General features: G+C 48.7%; 1 protein-coding gene across 2 annotated transcripts in view; it reads left to right on the forward strand.

Moving 5' to 3' along the window:
- Positions 1-15,582, forward strand: part of pi4kaa (phosphatidylinositol 4-kinase, catalytic, alpha a) — a 43,728-nt gene that overhangs the window by 8,013 nt on the left and 20,133 nt on the right. For both annotated transcript variants that reach the window (XM_046369733.1, XM_046369734.1), the window contains exons 2-32: positions 32-148; positions 346-439; positions 536-697; positions 904-1,166; positions 1,392-1,458; positions 3,838-3,986; positions 4,116-4,181; positions 4,277-4,373; positions 4,875-5,066; positions 5,182-5,282; positions 5,426-5,685; positions 5,792-5,887; positions 6,081-6,264; positions 6,374-6,474; positions 8,909-9,077; positions 9,195-9,245; positions 9,371-9,479; positions 9,678-9,814; positions 9,939-10,072; positions 11,552-11,634; positions 11,795-11,865; positions 12,077-12,283; positions 12,375-12,458; positions 12,526-12,615; positions 12,815-12,934; positions 13,192-13,284; positions 13,414-13,570; positions 13,848-13,975; positions 14,102-14,260; positions 14,532-14,683; positions 14,841-14,948. In XM_046369733.1, coding sequence (XP_046225689.1) covers positions 32-148; positions 346-439; positions 536-697; positions 904-1,166; positions 1,392-1,458; positions 3,838-3,986; positions 4,116-4,181; positions 4,277-4,373; positions 4,875-5,066; positions 5,182-5,282; positions 5,426-5,685; positions 5,792-5,887; positions 6,081-6,264; positions 6,374-6,474; positions 8,909-9,077; positions 9,195-9,245; positions 9,371-9,479; positions 9,678-9,814; positions 9,939-10,072; positions 11,552-11,634; positions 11,795-11,865; positions 12,077-12,283; positions 12,375-12,458; positions 12,526-12,615; positions 12,815-12,934; positions 13,192-13,284; positions 13,414-13,570; positions 13,848-13,975; positions 14,102-14,260; positions 14,532-14,683; positions 14,841-14,948 — 4,001 coding nt within the window. The remainder of the gene's footprint in view (positions 1-31; positions 149-345; positions 440-535; positions 698-903; positions 1,167-1,391; positions 1,459-3,837; positions 3,987-4,115; positions 4,182-4,276; positions 4,374-4,874; positions 5,067-5,181; positions 5,283-5,425; positions 5,686-5,791; positions 5,888-6,080; positions 6,265-6,373; positions 6,475-8,908; positions 9,078-9,194; positions 9,246-9,370; positions 9,480-9,677; positions 9,815-9,938; positions 10,073-11,551; positions 11,635-11,794; positions 11,866-12,076; positions 12,284-12,374; positions 12,459-12,525; positions 12,616-12,814; positions 12,935-13,191; positions 13,285-13,413; positions 13,571-13,847; positions 13,976-14,101; positions 14,261-14,531; positions 14,684-14,840; positions 14,949-15,582) is intronic.

Genomic DNA, 15,582 nt, shown 5'->3' on the forward strand with positions numbered 1-15,582 from the left:
GCCACATGTTTGCCGTTCATCTCTGTTTCAGGTCCAGAAGCTACAATGCATGTGTCCAGTAGATTTCAGAGGGGTGTTCCAGCTGGACGAGAGAAGGAGGGATGCGGTCATAGCTCTGGGCATCTTCCTGGTCGAGTCGGACCTACAGGTAGATTGAACTGAAGCAGCTAGGCCTACTCTGTTAATTGTTGCGTTTCTATAATGCTTTATATGGGACGGATGTTCCTTGAGTCCCTGACCCTGTCAGACCAATAACTGGCTCCTATCTCAGCACCCTGTGTGACCCCCTTAGCTGTTTAGTGGCTTTTCCTCGAGTGTTTTGCAATTTTTATGTTTTTATTGCAGCACAAAGACGCTATCATCCCCTACCTGTTGGGGCTGCTGAAGGGACTTCCCAGAGTTCAATGGATCGAAGAAAGCTCTGGAAGCAAGGGACTTGGTAAGGAAAGAGATGCAAGCGTTTTGTCTGTCTCACGGCATTCAGTATGAATTCATCCTGTCTGACTGGTTGATGGTCTATCTTCTTGTCCGACAGAGATCCTGCCGGTAGCAGAGAACTTCTGCTTCTGTCTGGGCACTCTTCTATCTGACGTTGCCCAGCGAGACAACACCTTGCGAGGACAGATCCTGGAGGCCATCATGGACATAATGCAGGTCCTGCTGGACATCTGCCTGGACCCGGAGAGCCATGATAAAGGTACCAGCATGTTCTCTATGTCACCATTTCTCTTTCAACAGTGTTTTAGGAAAATGTTAGTTCCAGGTTAGTTATTGAGTTCATTTCTCTTGTCCTCCTCACAAACGTTGTGATATACGTAGATGGACACAGAAAGAGCATAGAATGAAAAATGCAGCTGTTCACCTGTCTGTCTCTTTCTCTCACCCCTCTCCCTTCCTCCCTAGAATACCTGTGCCGGTACACTGTGCCCTGCCTGTTGGGCGTGGCCCGGGCCTTCGGTCGCTATAGCAACACAGAGGAGCCCCTGCTGTCCAAGCTATTCCCGCGAGCGGGAGCCCCGCTGCTGTCCGGTGCCGAGGAGGCTGACCCGACGCGACGGCGCTCCTTCAACGACTTCCGCTCCATCATGCCGGCCTCGCTGCTCACAGTTTGTCAGGGAGACACCATCAGGCGCAAAGGAAGCTCAGTGTCCAGCATATCACAGCAGGTACTATTACCATACTATACCAACACTACTACCATCACTACTGCTTCACCATAGTACTGCCATTACTGCTCATTGTGTGTCAGGGAGACACCATGAGACGCAAGGGCTCCTCTGTTACTATTTCTATTTCAGTACAGAGAATACGTCTGTACTACCATACCCTGCCACTAGAGGTCAAGGGAGTCTCGTATTTGAAATGTCTGAACATGTTATTTTCTTCTGTAGGCCAGTCCAGAGCGAGCAGGACTGACCCTCAGCTGCCCAGTTGATCCCTCTGCACAGTACTTTGAAGGTGAGGAAATATAAGAAAAGCAATATACACTGCTCAAAAAATAAAGGGAACACTAAAATAACACATCCTATGAAATATTCTTAAATACTTTTTTCTTTACATAGTTGAATGTGTTGACAACAAAATCACACAAAAATTATCAATGGAAATCAAATTTATCAAACCATGGAGATCTGGATATGGAGTCACACACTCAAAATGAAAGTGGAAAACCACACTATAGGCTGATCCAACTTTGATGTAATGTCCTTAAAACAAGTCAAAATGAGTCAGTAGTGTGTGTGGCCTCCACGTGCCTGTATGACCTCCCTACAACACATGGGCATGCTCCTGATGAGGACTCCTGGACAGTCTGTGGTGCAATGTGGCGTTGGTGGATGGAGCGAGACATGATGTGCCAAATGTGCTCAATTGGATTCAGGTCTGGGGAACGGGCGGGCCAGTCCATAGCATCAATGCCTTCCTCTTGCAGGAACTGCTGACACACTTCAGCCACATGAGGTCTTGCATTAGGAGGAACCCAGGGCCAACCGCACCAGCATATGGTCTCACAAAGGGTCTGAGGATCTCATCTCGGTACCTAATGGCAGTCAGGCTACCTCTGGCGAGCACATGGAGGGCTGTGCGGCCCCCCAAAGAAATGCCACCCCACACCATGACTGACCCACTGCCAAACCGCTCATGCTGGAGGATGTTGCAGGCAGCAGAACGTTCTCCACGGTGTCTCCAGACTCTGTAACTTCTGTCACATGTGCTCAGTGTGAACCTGCTTACATCTGTGAAGAGTACAGGGCACCAGTGGTGAATTTGCCAATCTTGGTGTTCTCTGGTAAATGCCAAACTTCCTGCACAGTGTTGGGCTGTAAAGCACAACCCCCACCTGTGGACGTCGGGCCCTCATACCACCCTCATGGAGTCTGTTTCTGACCGTTTGAGCAGACACATGCACATTTGTGGCCTGCTGGAGGTCATTTTGCAGGGCTCTGGCAGTGCTCCTCCTTGCACAAAGGCGGAGGTAGCGGTCCTGCTGCTGGGTTGTTGCCCTCCTACGGCCTCCTCCACGTCTCCTGATGTACTGGCCTGTCTCCTGGTAGCGCCTCCATGCTCTGGATACTACGCTGACAGACACAGCAAGCCTTCTTGCCACAGCTCGCATTGATGTGCCATCCTGGATGAGCTGCACTACCTGAGCCACTTGTGTGGGTTGTAGACTCCGTCTCATGCTACCATTAGAGTGAAAGCACCGCCAGCATTCAAAAGTGACCAAAACATCAGCCAGGAAGCATAGGAACTGAGAAGTGGTCTGTGGTCGCCACAAGCAGAACCACTCCTTTATTGGGGGTGTCTTGCTAATTGCCTATAATTTCCACCTGTTGTCTATTCCATTTGCACAACAGCATGTGAAATGTATTGTCAATCAGTGTTTCTTCCTAAGTGGACAGTTTGATTTCACAGAAGTGTGATTGACTTGGAGTTACATTGTGTTGTTTAATTGTTCCCTTTATTTTTTTTGAGCAGTGTATTTCGGAAGTATTTCAGTTGATTTAGTAGCCCACGTCTCACTTTTTGACTGATACTTTTCTCATTATATATATATCCCTCTCTCTATCCCCCCTCTCACCCTCCCTCTATCCCCCTCTCACCCTCCCTCCCTCTATCCCCCTCTCACCCTCCCTCCCTCTATCCCCCTCTCACCCTCCCTCCCTCTATCCCCCCTCTCACCCTCCCTCTCTCTATCCCCCCTCTGTCACCCTCCCCTCTCTCTATCCCTCTCTGTCACCCTCCCTTCCTCTCTCTATCCCCCTCTGTCACCCTCCCTTCCTCTCTCTATCCCCCTCTATGGACACCCTCCCTTCCCTCCATCCCCCTCTCTGTCTCTCCATCCTCTCCCATCCCCATCTCTGTCACCCTCCCTTCCTCTCTCCATCCCCATCTCTGTCACCCTCCCTTCCTCTCTCCATCCCCCTCTCTGTCACCCTCCCTTCCTCTCTCTATCCCCCTCTCACCCTCCCTTCCTCTCTCTATCCCCCTCTCACCCTCCCTTCCTCTCTCTATCCCCCCTCTCTGTCACCCTCCCTTCCTCTCTCTATTCCCCCTCTCTGTCACCCTCCCTTCCTCTCTCTATTCCCCCTCTCTGTCACCCTCCCTTCCTCTCTCTATTCCCTCTCTCTATTCCCTCTCTCTGTCACCCTCCCTTCCTCTCTCTATTCCCTCTCTCTGTCACCCTCCCTTCCTCTCTCTATTCCCTCTCTCTGTCACCCTCCCTTCCTCTCTCTATTCCCTCTCTCTGTCACCCTCCCTTCCTCTCTCTATTCCCTCTCTCTATTCCCTCTCTCTGTCACCCTCCCTTCCTCTCTCTATCTCTTTCTTTCCCCCCAGGCTCCTATCTCCCTGATGGTAGTGCTGTGGACCCAGACTATTACTTTTCCACCATCAGTTCTAGTTTCTCTGTGTCTCCTCTGTTCACGGGCAGTGCCCAGGGAGAGTTTGACGTCCCTCTGGACATTCTGCGCCAGCTCCTCAACATGGTCAGTACATGTGTAGAATCGGGTTGGATAGAACTGTAGAATTGGAATAGAACTGTGGAATCGGGTTGGATAGAACTGTGGAATCGTTTTTCAGAATTAATTTCGAAGTGTTCTGTTTGTCTTGTGCAGGTTGAGCAGTTTGTCGCTGAATCCTTTCTGAAAACACTGGATGACACCTTGCAGGAACTTCTGGACGTAGGTTCATTTCCCCTCTATTTGAATGAAAGCACTTTCCTGTGGAGCCCTCAAGATCGATGTTACATCATGTTTGTTGTGTTCTCTCCCTGTAGTTGAACCCAGGGATGCACCTGCACTACAGGACCTTCAGTGATCCTCTGTATGTGACCATCTTCAAGATGCTCAGAGACACGCTGTATAACCTGAAAGGTAACAACCCCACTGGTCTCTCACCCGAACCTTTTTAAAGGGGAGAAATCTGCAGTTGCTACATCCATTTTTGGACGTATACATGAATGATATGTACCCATATCTTATAAGTGCCTCCTGAACTCAACTGTCGTACCCCATCAGAACTCAAAAGATAAGTTGGTTGTAAGCAAACACTATGTAGCCTCAAAACATGGTTACAATTATCATTTTGATTTCATGCATGAAATCAATTTGTGAATTTGAGCGTGGTTACATTTCTCCAGTCCAGTCCCTCAGCTGTTGAGCAACACCAGTGTTGTTGTTTGAACGGCAGATTGACCCTAACCTTTAACCTGACCCTAACCTTTAACCTAACCCAACCCATCTCTAATATACAGAAAGCCTATTGATATGACCTGATTTGCTATTGTTCAGAATCAGTTCAGCAGACTGTTTGCTGCACGTGTTTCTGACTGTTCCACGAGCGTGTTGTTGATGTTGGTGTGGCGGTGTTCCCAGACCTGCAGACGGGCTACGTGAAGGAAGTTCATGACTTTGTCCTGGAGCAGTTCAGTAGTAGCCAGTCAGAGCTGCAGAGGATCCTACATGATGTAGATCACCTCCACAGTGAGCTGAGTCCTCTGAAGCTACGCTGCCAGGCGAACGCTGCCTGCGTCGACCTCATGGTCTGGGCCGTCACTGAGGAGCAGGGTAAGACCCCCCCCCCCCCGTGCGCATGCCTTGAAAAGCGGGGGGGGGGGAAATTGGGTCATTCATTTGGAATGGACACAAACCGACTGTTGTTCATGCGTTTTGCTTTGATCAGGAGCTGAGAACCTGTGTACCAAGCTGTCGGAGAAGCTGCAGTCCAAGACGTCCAGTAAAGTTATCATCGCTCACATGCCCCTGCTCATCTGCTGTCTACAGGTGGGTTCTGAAATGCCGACAGTGGTTCCCTCCGAGTCGCTTCCTGTTTTTGTCTGTCTTCACAATATTGTGTTGATGAGAATGCCATAATACGAGTATCAATCATACCTAATAAGAAGGATCCTGGGTGTGTTTGTGTGTAGGGTCTGGGTCGTCTGTGTGAGCGGTTCCCGGTGGTGGCCCACTCTGTCACCATGTCTCTCAGAGACTTCCTGGTGGTCCCCTCTCCTGTCCTGGTCAAGTTGTACAAGTACCACAGCCAGTACACCACAGGGACAGGTGAGGTCAAGATCCACGTGACCAATGAGCACTCCCAGTCTACGTTCAGTGCTCACGCCAATAAGAAGAGCCAGCCCTCCATGTACGAACAGCTCCGAGACATCTCCATAGACAACATCTGCAGGTGAGGAAAGACTTTTGTTTTCAGAGAAGAGAAATATAAGCAACGTTCGCGCCTTTCATTCGCCGCTGTCACCAAATATGCGGTCTGTTTCTTTCCCTTCTCTCAGCTGTCTGAAGGCTGGTCTGACTATGGACAGTGTTATAGTGGAGGCTTTCCTAGCCAGCCTGTCCAACCGTCTCTACATCTCTCAAGAGAACGACAAGTAAGTCTATCTGACCCCAACATCACCTCTTACTTTACTTATGAAATAACTCTCAATGTTAGCTGGTGAACCTCAGGTGACCTGCCTAGAAAGACTGTCCTGCAGTGATTGATAGGAGCTCTAACCAATCCCCATCTCCGTGGCAATGACTGGCAGCCCCTCTGACCAACCGTATGTCTCTCCCCCCACCCAGAGAGGCCCACTTGATCCCAGACCACACCATCAGAGCCCTGGGTCACATCGCGGTGGCTCTGAGGGACACGCCCCGCGTCATGGAGCCCATCCTGCAGATCCTACAGCAGAAGTTCTGCCAGCCGCCTTCACAGCTAGACGTACTCATTATAGATCAGCTGGGATGCATGGTCATCACTGGGAATGTGAGGCGCTCACACACTCGATCTTGTCCTTTTATACTCATTCCTTCTTCCCTCTCTCCCCTTTGCAATACATCCCTCAGCAAACGCATTGTTTTCTCTCACCTCACAGCAATATATCTACCAGGAGGTGTGGAACCTGTTCCAGCAGATCAGTGTGAAGGCCTCCTCAATGGTCTACTCCACCAAGGACTACAAGGACCACGGATACAGGTGTCCTCAGCCCCTAAACCTTTGCCCCCTATCCTATCCTCAGTAGCCAATCATGACTATAGGAGCTAGGGCTTCCGAGGGACCAGAAATCTTCCAATACGTTGTATCAAACAAACAAAACATCTTCTGTAGTATCTTCTGTAGTTGATCCATTGTAGTGAAGGAGGAGCGACGCTTTTTGATGACATCATGAATGAATCAAACAGGCCTGGCCGTGCTTCGGGCTGCCGCACACAGAGTCAGAACCGGCACGGACACGACATGTGACACACAGCATAAAATAATGTGACCGGCAAAACAAAAAAAATCATTGACCACGTCTACATGCGCACAGTATTTCGGATAGTAGCTCATATCCCGCTTAAGGTCTTATTCGGGATAAGCTGTTTACATGCACTTTTGATATCCCGCTCACTAGTATCCCTGTAACCATGAATAAACAGAACATTCCTCATTTAAGATCATCAGGTTTAAATGGAATCGTAACTGACATCTGGACACTGACTGTAGGTCTATAACCTCTCACATGTAGTGTAATATAATATTAACTCCTGCAGAATTATGCATTTCTTGCAGTAAAATGATACACCAAATGTTGATTTTGTCTCGGGAACAGGAGTGGAGAAATATGCTTTATTTCAGCGTCTCTTGAGAAAATGCGAATGTGGGTGTCGTGTTGTCTTGGACACTGTTAAGCAAGCAGACAGTATTTCAACCACATAAAATATGCACCCAAGACGAACTGAACTGTCTTATCAGAAACGTGTTTCATCGACTTTCTCAGCTTCTCATTTCCTTAAAACCGGTCAAACTGTTGACATTTTGCACAGGTCCATTCTTTCCTCTGTTGTGGAGTTATTGACTTTTCTCCCTGGTTTCCTAAACGAAACCGACAACTTTACTGGTGTCAGCTAGATTACTAATGCATTCATTCTATTGATGTAAGACGTTCTGGTGAGCACTGCTTTATTTAGACTTCTGGGGCAACAAGTTATGACCGAAGAGAATCTGCATGTAACTGTAGTTGACAAATAAATGGCCTACCAAATGTTGGAAATTCTAAGCAAAAAAACGTATTTAAATTAGGTGTGAAAGTAGCATAACCCAGTAGGTCAGCATCTCCCTAACTCGGTGCACGTTTTGGTTTTTGCCCTAGCATTACAGCCGTGTAGTACTCCCAACAAAAACCAAAACGTGCACCTCTTGGTGTCCCCAGGACCGAGTTTGGGAAACACAGCAGTAGGCTATATCGTCCAGTAGCCTGCAGAGTATCAGCAAAACCAATTAGTATAGATGTATTATGGTAGATGGAACTGCACAGGTAGCCTACTTTCTGAAGGGATTTGACAATCCGGTGAGAACAGCATCACACAACACCCGTGATATGTGAAACTGAGCAGACTGCGAAAAACAACGGTAAACAGAATAAGATGTTTACATGCCACAGTATCCCGTCTAAGATCAACATATCCCAGCTATCTCATGACCTGTATACAAGCTTTTCCAGGTTATGGTAAATGGGATATGATTTCTAGGGTGCCGTCTTTCGGATGGGACGTTAAAACGGGTGTCCTGACTCTTTGTGGTCACTAAAAGATTCCATGGCACTTATCATAAGAGTAAGGGTGTTAACCCCGGTGTCCTGGCTAAATTCCCAATCTGGCTCTCATACCATCATGGTCACTTAATCATCCCCCGTTTCTAATTGGCTCATTCATCCCGCCTCCACTCCCCTGTAACTATTCCCCAAGTCGTTGCTGAAAATGAGTGTGGAGGGGTTAATACTGTTTTTAATTATGTCTATATGCGTCAACTCCAAAAAATAATAACGGGATATTGATGTGCGTGTAAACGTGGTTACTGCTTACACAACCTATGATAGCCTAACACCACTGTCACCAATAGAGACAACAACAGTGTCACATCAAATGTGACAGGCTCGTTGTGCTGAAAGGACAGCGACCGTAATACCTGTTGCACTCCAGTTTTAGTCAAATACATAGACACGGCTGATAGACAGACGACAGAAGTCACACACAGCATCAAATAATGTTAAAGAATAAGCAGCCCATTCACTCCAGTAGGCCCCACCCAATCAGAACAATGCAAAAGGCCTCCTGTCCAGCTTCTGAAGGCCTAGCCAATGGCTGGCTGAACTCGTTAGATTGTTCTACCCAGAGACCACCAAAGCAAAATCCTGATGGGATATTTTTTTTGTCTTCAGTATTAACCCACTCACTTACTGACTCAAACTGAAGAGATGAAATCAGAAGATCATTAAAATTATTGTAAAAAAGACAGACATTTTGTTTAAATCCTCAGGCCTTCCCTGTTCCCCACAGTCCCCCACTGCCGAACCCCTACTCACTGCACATAGCCAGCTCCATGACCCACTATACTAAAAACGCCTATGCTAATCTCATGTGTGTTTCAGACACTGTTCCCTGGCGGTGATCAATGCGTTAGCAAACATAGCAGCTAACCTGGCCTCAGAGCAGATGGTAGATGAGCTGCTGGTCAACCTACTGGAGCTGTTCGTCCAGCTTGGACTGGAGGGCAAGAGGGCCAGCGAGAGGGCCTCGGACAAGGGCCCCGCACTGAAGGTACACTCCATTTACACAGTAACCATAACTTAGGCCAGACTACAAGGTTCCTTGACAACAGGCTTGTGTTAGTTGTTTTGCGTTGACATTGTTTAGCTCTCGTTTATTTATTTCCAGGCGTCAAGCAGTGCAGGAAACCTTGGCGTACTGATTCCTGTTATTGCCGTGGTATGTGGGTTGCCTCTATACATTTTGTATTTTCCACAGTTTGTGCAGTATTTGTCTCGAGTGTCTGTGCAGCACTGCTTCATCTCCACACTCCGTATTGATCTGGGTCTCCTTTCTCTGTGTAGCTGACAAAGCGTCTGCCGCCCATCAAGGAGGCGAAGCCTCGCCTGCAGAAGCTGTTCAGAGACTTCTGGCTCTACTCTGTGGTGATGGGCTTCGCTGTTGAGGGATCAGGTGGCTGTTTAAGATTATATAAACATATACTACAGTAAACCACCAGGATTGGTGTAAAATCTATAGAATTGACTCGACGTGGTTTAAATGGTGGCCTATACCCATCTGATGGTAAGATTAAAGTGAGTTTATCAGGCTAACAGTCATTCTGCTGTGTAAAAGTGCATAGGTTTATTAAGGGTTTTGTGTGTTCTGCAGGTCTGTGGCCAGAGGAGTGGTATGAGGGAGTGTGTGAGATCGCCACCAAGTCTCCCCTCCTCACTTTCCCCAGTGGAGAACCTCTACGCTCTGAACTACAGTACAACTCTGCCCTGAAGAACGACACTGTCACCGCAGTATGAAACGCAACCACACACACACATACAGATTGTGTACAGACATACACACACATCCTACTACAAACACACACACACACTTGGCTGACGTTCCCTGGTTTTGTGTGTGTGTGTGTTTTTTCAGGCGGAGCTGAATGACCTGAGAAGCACCATTATAAACCTGCTAGATCCTCCTCCTGAGGTGTCTGCTCTCATCAACAAACTAGACTTCGCCATGTCGACCTACCTACTCTCTGTCTACAGGCTGGAGTACATGAGGTAATCTCTCCCCTCTTCTCTCACCAGGATGCTGCGTGCTCTAGACTCTGACCGTTTCCAATCCATCTCTCCCCTCTTCTCTCACCAGGATGCTGCGTGCTCTAGACTCTGACCGTTTCCAATCCATCTCTCCCCTCTTCTCTCACCAGGATGCTGCGTGCTCTAGACTGACCGTTTCCAATCCATCTCTCCCCTCTTCTCTCACCAGGATGCTGCGTGCTCTAGACTCTGACCGTTTCCAATCCATCTCTCCCCTCTTCTCTCACCAGGATGCTGCGTGCTCTAGACTCTGACCGTTTCCAATCCATCTCTCCCCTCTTCTCTCACCAGGATGCTGCGTGCTCTACTCTGACCGTTACCAATCCATCTCTCCCCTCTTCTCTCACCAGGATTCTGCGTGCTCTAGACTCTGACCATTTCCAATCCATCTCTCCCCTCTTCTCTCACCAGGATTCTGCGTGCTCTAGACTCTGACCATTTCCAATCCATCTCTCCCCTCTTCTCTCACCAGGATGCTGCGTGCTCTAGACTCTGACCGTTTCCAATCCATCTCTCCCCTCTTCTCTCACCAGGATGCTGCGTGCTCTACTCTGACCGTTACCAATCCATCTCTCCCCTCTTCTCTCACCAGGATTCTGCGTGCTCTAGACTCTGACCATTTCCAATCCATCTCTCCCCTCTTCTCTCACCAGGATGCTGCGTGCTCTAGACTCTGACCGTTTCCAATCCATCTCTCCCCTCTTCTCTCACCAGGATGCTGCGTGCTCTAGACTCTGACCGTTTCCAATCCATCTCTCCCCTCTTCTCTCACCAGGATGCTGCGTGCTCTAGACTGACCGTTTCCAATCCATCTCTCCCCTCTTCTCTCACCAGGATGCTGCGTGCTCTAGACTCTGACCGTTTCCAATCCATCTCTCCCCTCTTCTCTCACCAGGATGCTGCGTGCTCTAGACTCTGACCGTTTCCAATCCATCTCTCCCCTCTTCTCTCACCAGGATGCTGCGTGCTCTACTCTGACCGTTACCAATCCATCTCTCCCCTCTTCTCTCACCAGGATTCTGCGTGCTCTAGACTCTGACCATTTCCAATCCATCTCTCCCCTCTTCTCTCACCAGGATTCTGCGTGCTCTAGACTCTGACCATTTCCAATCCATCTCTCCCCTCTTCTCTCACCAGGATGCTGCGTGCTCTAGACTCTGACCGTTTCCAATCCATCTCTCCCCTCTTCTCTCACCAGGATGCTGCGTGCTCTACTCTGACCGTTACCAATCCATCTCTCCCCTCTTCTCTCACCAGGATTCTGCGTGCTCTAGACTCTGACCATTTCCAATCCATCTCTCCCCTCTTCTCTCACCAGGATGCTGCGTGCTCTAGACTCTGACCGTTTCCAATCCATCTCTCCCCTCTTCTCTCACCAGGATGCTGCGTGCTCTAGACTCTGACCGTTTCCAATCCATCTCTCCCCTCTTCTCTCACCAGGATGCTGCGTGCTCTAGACTCTGACCGTTTCCAGGTGATGTTCCGCTACTTTGAGGACAGAGCCATCCAGAAGGACAAGTCTGGTAAGCTGCATTACACAGTCATTGCAGTTAATACACAGGTATTACATAGGTATTACTCATGTATTAGACCGCTATTACACATTTATTACAAATGTATTTGCTGTTTATTCCACATGATTTAGACAGTGATATAATGAATGTCTCCTCTCTTTGTCTCCAGGGATGATGCAGTGTGTGATAGCCGTTGGGGACAAAGTGTTTGAGGTCTTCCTACAGATGATGGCTGAGAAGGTAAGGTTGTCGGATAACACTTAAACACCCAACACGAGCCATGGAGTCGGACAACGAATATTTGAGGACCGACCGTCGTCAGATTCAATCAAAACGGAGAGACTCAAGAGCATCTGAAAGTCAAGGACACCTGACCGTCTGTGAAGCATGTCCTCTCCAATGATTGGTGGGTTGGTTTAACCGTTGCTCTCTCCTGTGTTTCTCTCCCCAGCCGAAGACTAAAGCCCACGAGGAGGAGTTGGAGCGCCACGCTCAGTTCCTATTGGTCAACTTCAACCACATCCACAAGAGGATCCGTAGGGTGGCCGACAAATACCTGTCAGGTCTGGCCGAAACGTTCCCCCACCTGCTGTGGAGTGGCCGCGTACTGAAGACGATGCTGGACATCCTGCAGACCCTCTCCCTCTCCCTCGGCGCGGTGCGCACACATGCTCTCTGGTATCCACCTGCCAATTGTTATTCTCTGTGATCCCTCAATGTATTGACTTGTGCCCCTGCTTTGTGTATAGGACATCCATAAGGACCAGCCGTACTACGACATCCCGGACACGCCCTACAGGATCACTGTACCAGACACGTACGAGGCCAGAGAGGTAGGAATGGGTGTTTGGTGTGTGTGTGTTTTCTGAATGTTGCATTGACGTTTCTATGTGGTTGTAGAGCATAGTGAAGGACTTTGCTGCTCGCTGTGGGGAGATCCTGAAGGAAGCCATGAAGTGGGCCCCCTCTGTCACCAAGTCACACCTACAGGTGAGCTACACACACACACACACACACACACACACACACACACACATTTTGTAAAGGAAAAGCAGATGGAAACGCATTGCAGATGTTCTGTCAAATCATTGTTCATGAAGAGGTTCTAAATGGCTTTTTTTGAAGAAGTGAAGGTTTTAGATGAGTCTTGTCTTCATTCCCTGTTTTTGATGTTCTTCTCCATCTCCAGGAGTACCTGAACAAGCATCAGAACTGGGTGTCAGGTCTGTCCCAGCACACTGGCCTGGCCATGGCTACAGAGAGCATCCTGCACTTCGCTGGCTACAACAGACAGAGCACTACGCTAGGGGTGAGAACACACACACACCTAAAAATGTATTTCCATTAAAAAATTTATTTTCCATAACTCTAACCCTAAACCTAACCCCTAACCCTAATTCTAACCCTAAACCTAACCCCTAACCCTAACCCTAAGCCTAAAATAGCCTTTTTACAAGTGAGGACTGGCAAAATATCCTGACTTCTCAGAGTTGTAGGACTTCTGGTACTCACAAGTATAGTAAAACGTGTCCACACACACTAACCAAGTCCCTTCCTCCCCTCCAGATCACTCAGCTGACAGAGAGGCCAGCCTGTGTGAAGAAAGACTACTCCAACTTCATGGCCTCACTCAACCTGAGGAATCGCTATGCTGGAGAGGTACAGAGAGACACTACTACAGTTCTGGACCGGACACTCACTTCTTCATAGACCTCATATTTCTTCGGCTGAGTCAACAGAACGATGTTGCGGTTCACATCGACATTGCGTGTGTGTTTCTCCCTCCAGGTGGCAGGTATGATTCATTTCATTGAGGCGGTGCGTAGCCAGTCAGACCTGTCCACCCTGATGGTCAAACAGATGACAGAGGCCCTTGACACTCAGAACCCTGAGGCCTTCACTGAGAACATGTTCAAACTGGCTGCTCTGCTTATCAGCACTAAAGGTTTGTGTGCTGACGAGTTGACTTTGGTTTGGAAGGGAATGAAGGCACCATGTAGCCCAGGGTCGGGTAATCATTTCCGGCTACATCGGGGCTTTCAAAATTAAGCTGAAGGGCTGCGCATATTTTTGTCCAGATCAATTTGTTCATCAGAAGTCTTTAGCGGGCCAGAGAAAGGGCAGCTATTTGAAAACGTATCGGTCCATTATGATGTCTACATACTTTCTGTCTCTGTCTCATTATATTGAAGGCTTGTGTTGTCTCTCTCTCTCTGTGAAAGAGTGTGATCCTCAGCTGCTGCACCACCTGTGTTGGTCTCCTCTGAAGATGTTTACAGAGCACGGCATGGAGACTGCCATCGCCTGCTGGGAATGGCTGCTGGCTGCTCGTACTGGAGTGGAGGTCCCGGTAAGCATGTTGGAGACATCTATTGCTGGAGTTGAAGTAACATTGTGTATTTCTGTGAAAATAGTGGCGGGACCCGGATTCAAACCCACACTAACACGGGTATTCTCTCTCTCTCTCTGTCTGTAGTTCATGCGTGAGATGGCGGGGGCGTGGCAGATGACAGTGGAGCTGAAGATGGGCTTGTTCTCTGATGCTCAGGTGGAGGCTGATCCCCTAGCAGCCTCAGAGGAGAGTCAGCCTGTTCCCTGTCCCCCCGACGTCACCCCTCACTGCATTTGGATAGAGGTGTGTGTGTGTGTGTGTGTGTGTGTGTGTGTGTGTGTGTGTGTGTGTGTGTGTGTGTGTGTGTGTGTGTGTGTGTGTGTGTGTGTGTGTGTGTGTGTGTGTGTGTGTGTGTGTGTGTGTGTGTGTGTGAGTTCAATCCAGTTCGCTTAAAATACTAGAGTAAGTGGAATTCACTGCATGAGTCCTATGTGTTTTCATTCCATGCCCCCCCCCTTCCCCTCCAACTCGTCTTCTACTTTCTCCTTCTCTCTCTCCCTCTTTCTCTCTCCAGTTTCTGGTTCAGAGGTTTGAAATAGCTAAATATTCCAGTGAAGACCAGGTGGAGATATTCGGGAGCCTATTACAACGCTCGCTCTCCCTCAATGTAGGCGGGGCCAAGAGCAGCCTCAACCGCCACGTAGCCGCCATCGGACCTCGCTTTAGGTACACACACACACACACACACACACACACACACACACACACACACACACACACACACACACACACACACACACACACACACACACACACACACACAAGATCCAGTTTCTGATTCAGAGCAAATTCATTGAGGTAATCTCTCTCTGTGTGTGTGTAGGCTCCTAACTCTGGGTCTAGCACTGCTCCATTCTGACGTAGTCACCAACACCACCATCAGAAATGTCCTCCGAGAGAAGATCTACTCCACCGCCTTCGACTACTTCAGGTACACACACACACACACACAGGAAGATCTACTCCACCGCCTTCGACTACTTCAGATACACACACAAACACACACACACAGGAAGTTCTACTTCACCGCCTTCGACTACTTCAGGTACACACACACACACAGGAAGTTCTACTCCACCGCCTTCGACTACTTCAGGTACACACACACAGGAAGTTCTACTCCACCGCCTTCGACTACTTCAGGTACACACACACACACACACAGGAAGTTCTACTCCACCGCCTTTGACTACTTCAGGTACACACACACACACAGGAAGTTCTACTCCACCGCCTTCGACTACTTCAGGTACACACACACACACACACACACACAGTAGGCTCTACTCCATAGTCCTTCACTACTAACATGGGCGATAACTTTCCCTCTCTAAATCAGTATCATTACCACAAGGAGAGAGCGTCATGTTGACTCAACAATATGCGATATGACATTTTAATAAATAGTTTCCTCTCCGAGGGAGGATCCTCGAAAGCCAGATGATGTGATGCCAGGTAGCCCTATGCAGGGAAAGGAGTTCCAATGATGGGTTTTGAGGTTATTATAGCTGGTGGTGGTTAAACGGCAAGCGTGAGGATTGTGCATTATTGTGCTGTGGTTATAG

The sequence above is a fragment of the Oncorhynchus gorbuscha genome, linkage group LG11, assembly GCF_021184085.1.
Source record: "Oncorhynchus gorbuscha isolate QuinsamMale2020 ecotype Even-year linkage group LG11, OgorEven_v1.0, whole genome shotgun sequence".
NCBI classification, from domain to species: Eukaryota; Metazoa; Chordata; class Actinopteri; order Salmoniformes; family Salmonidae; genus Oncorhynchus; species Oncorhynchus gorbuscha.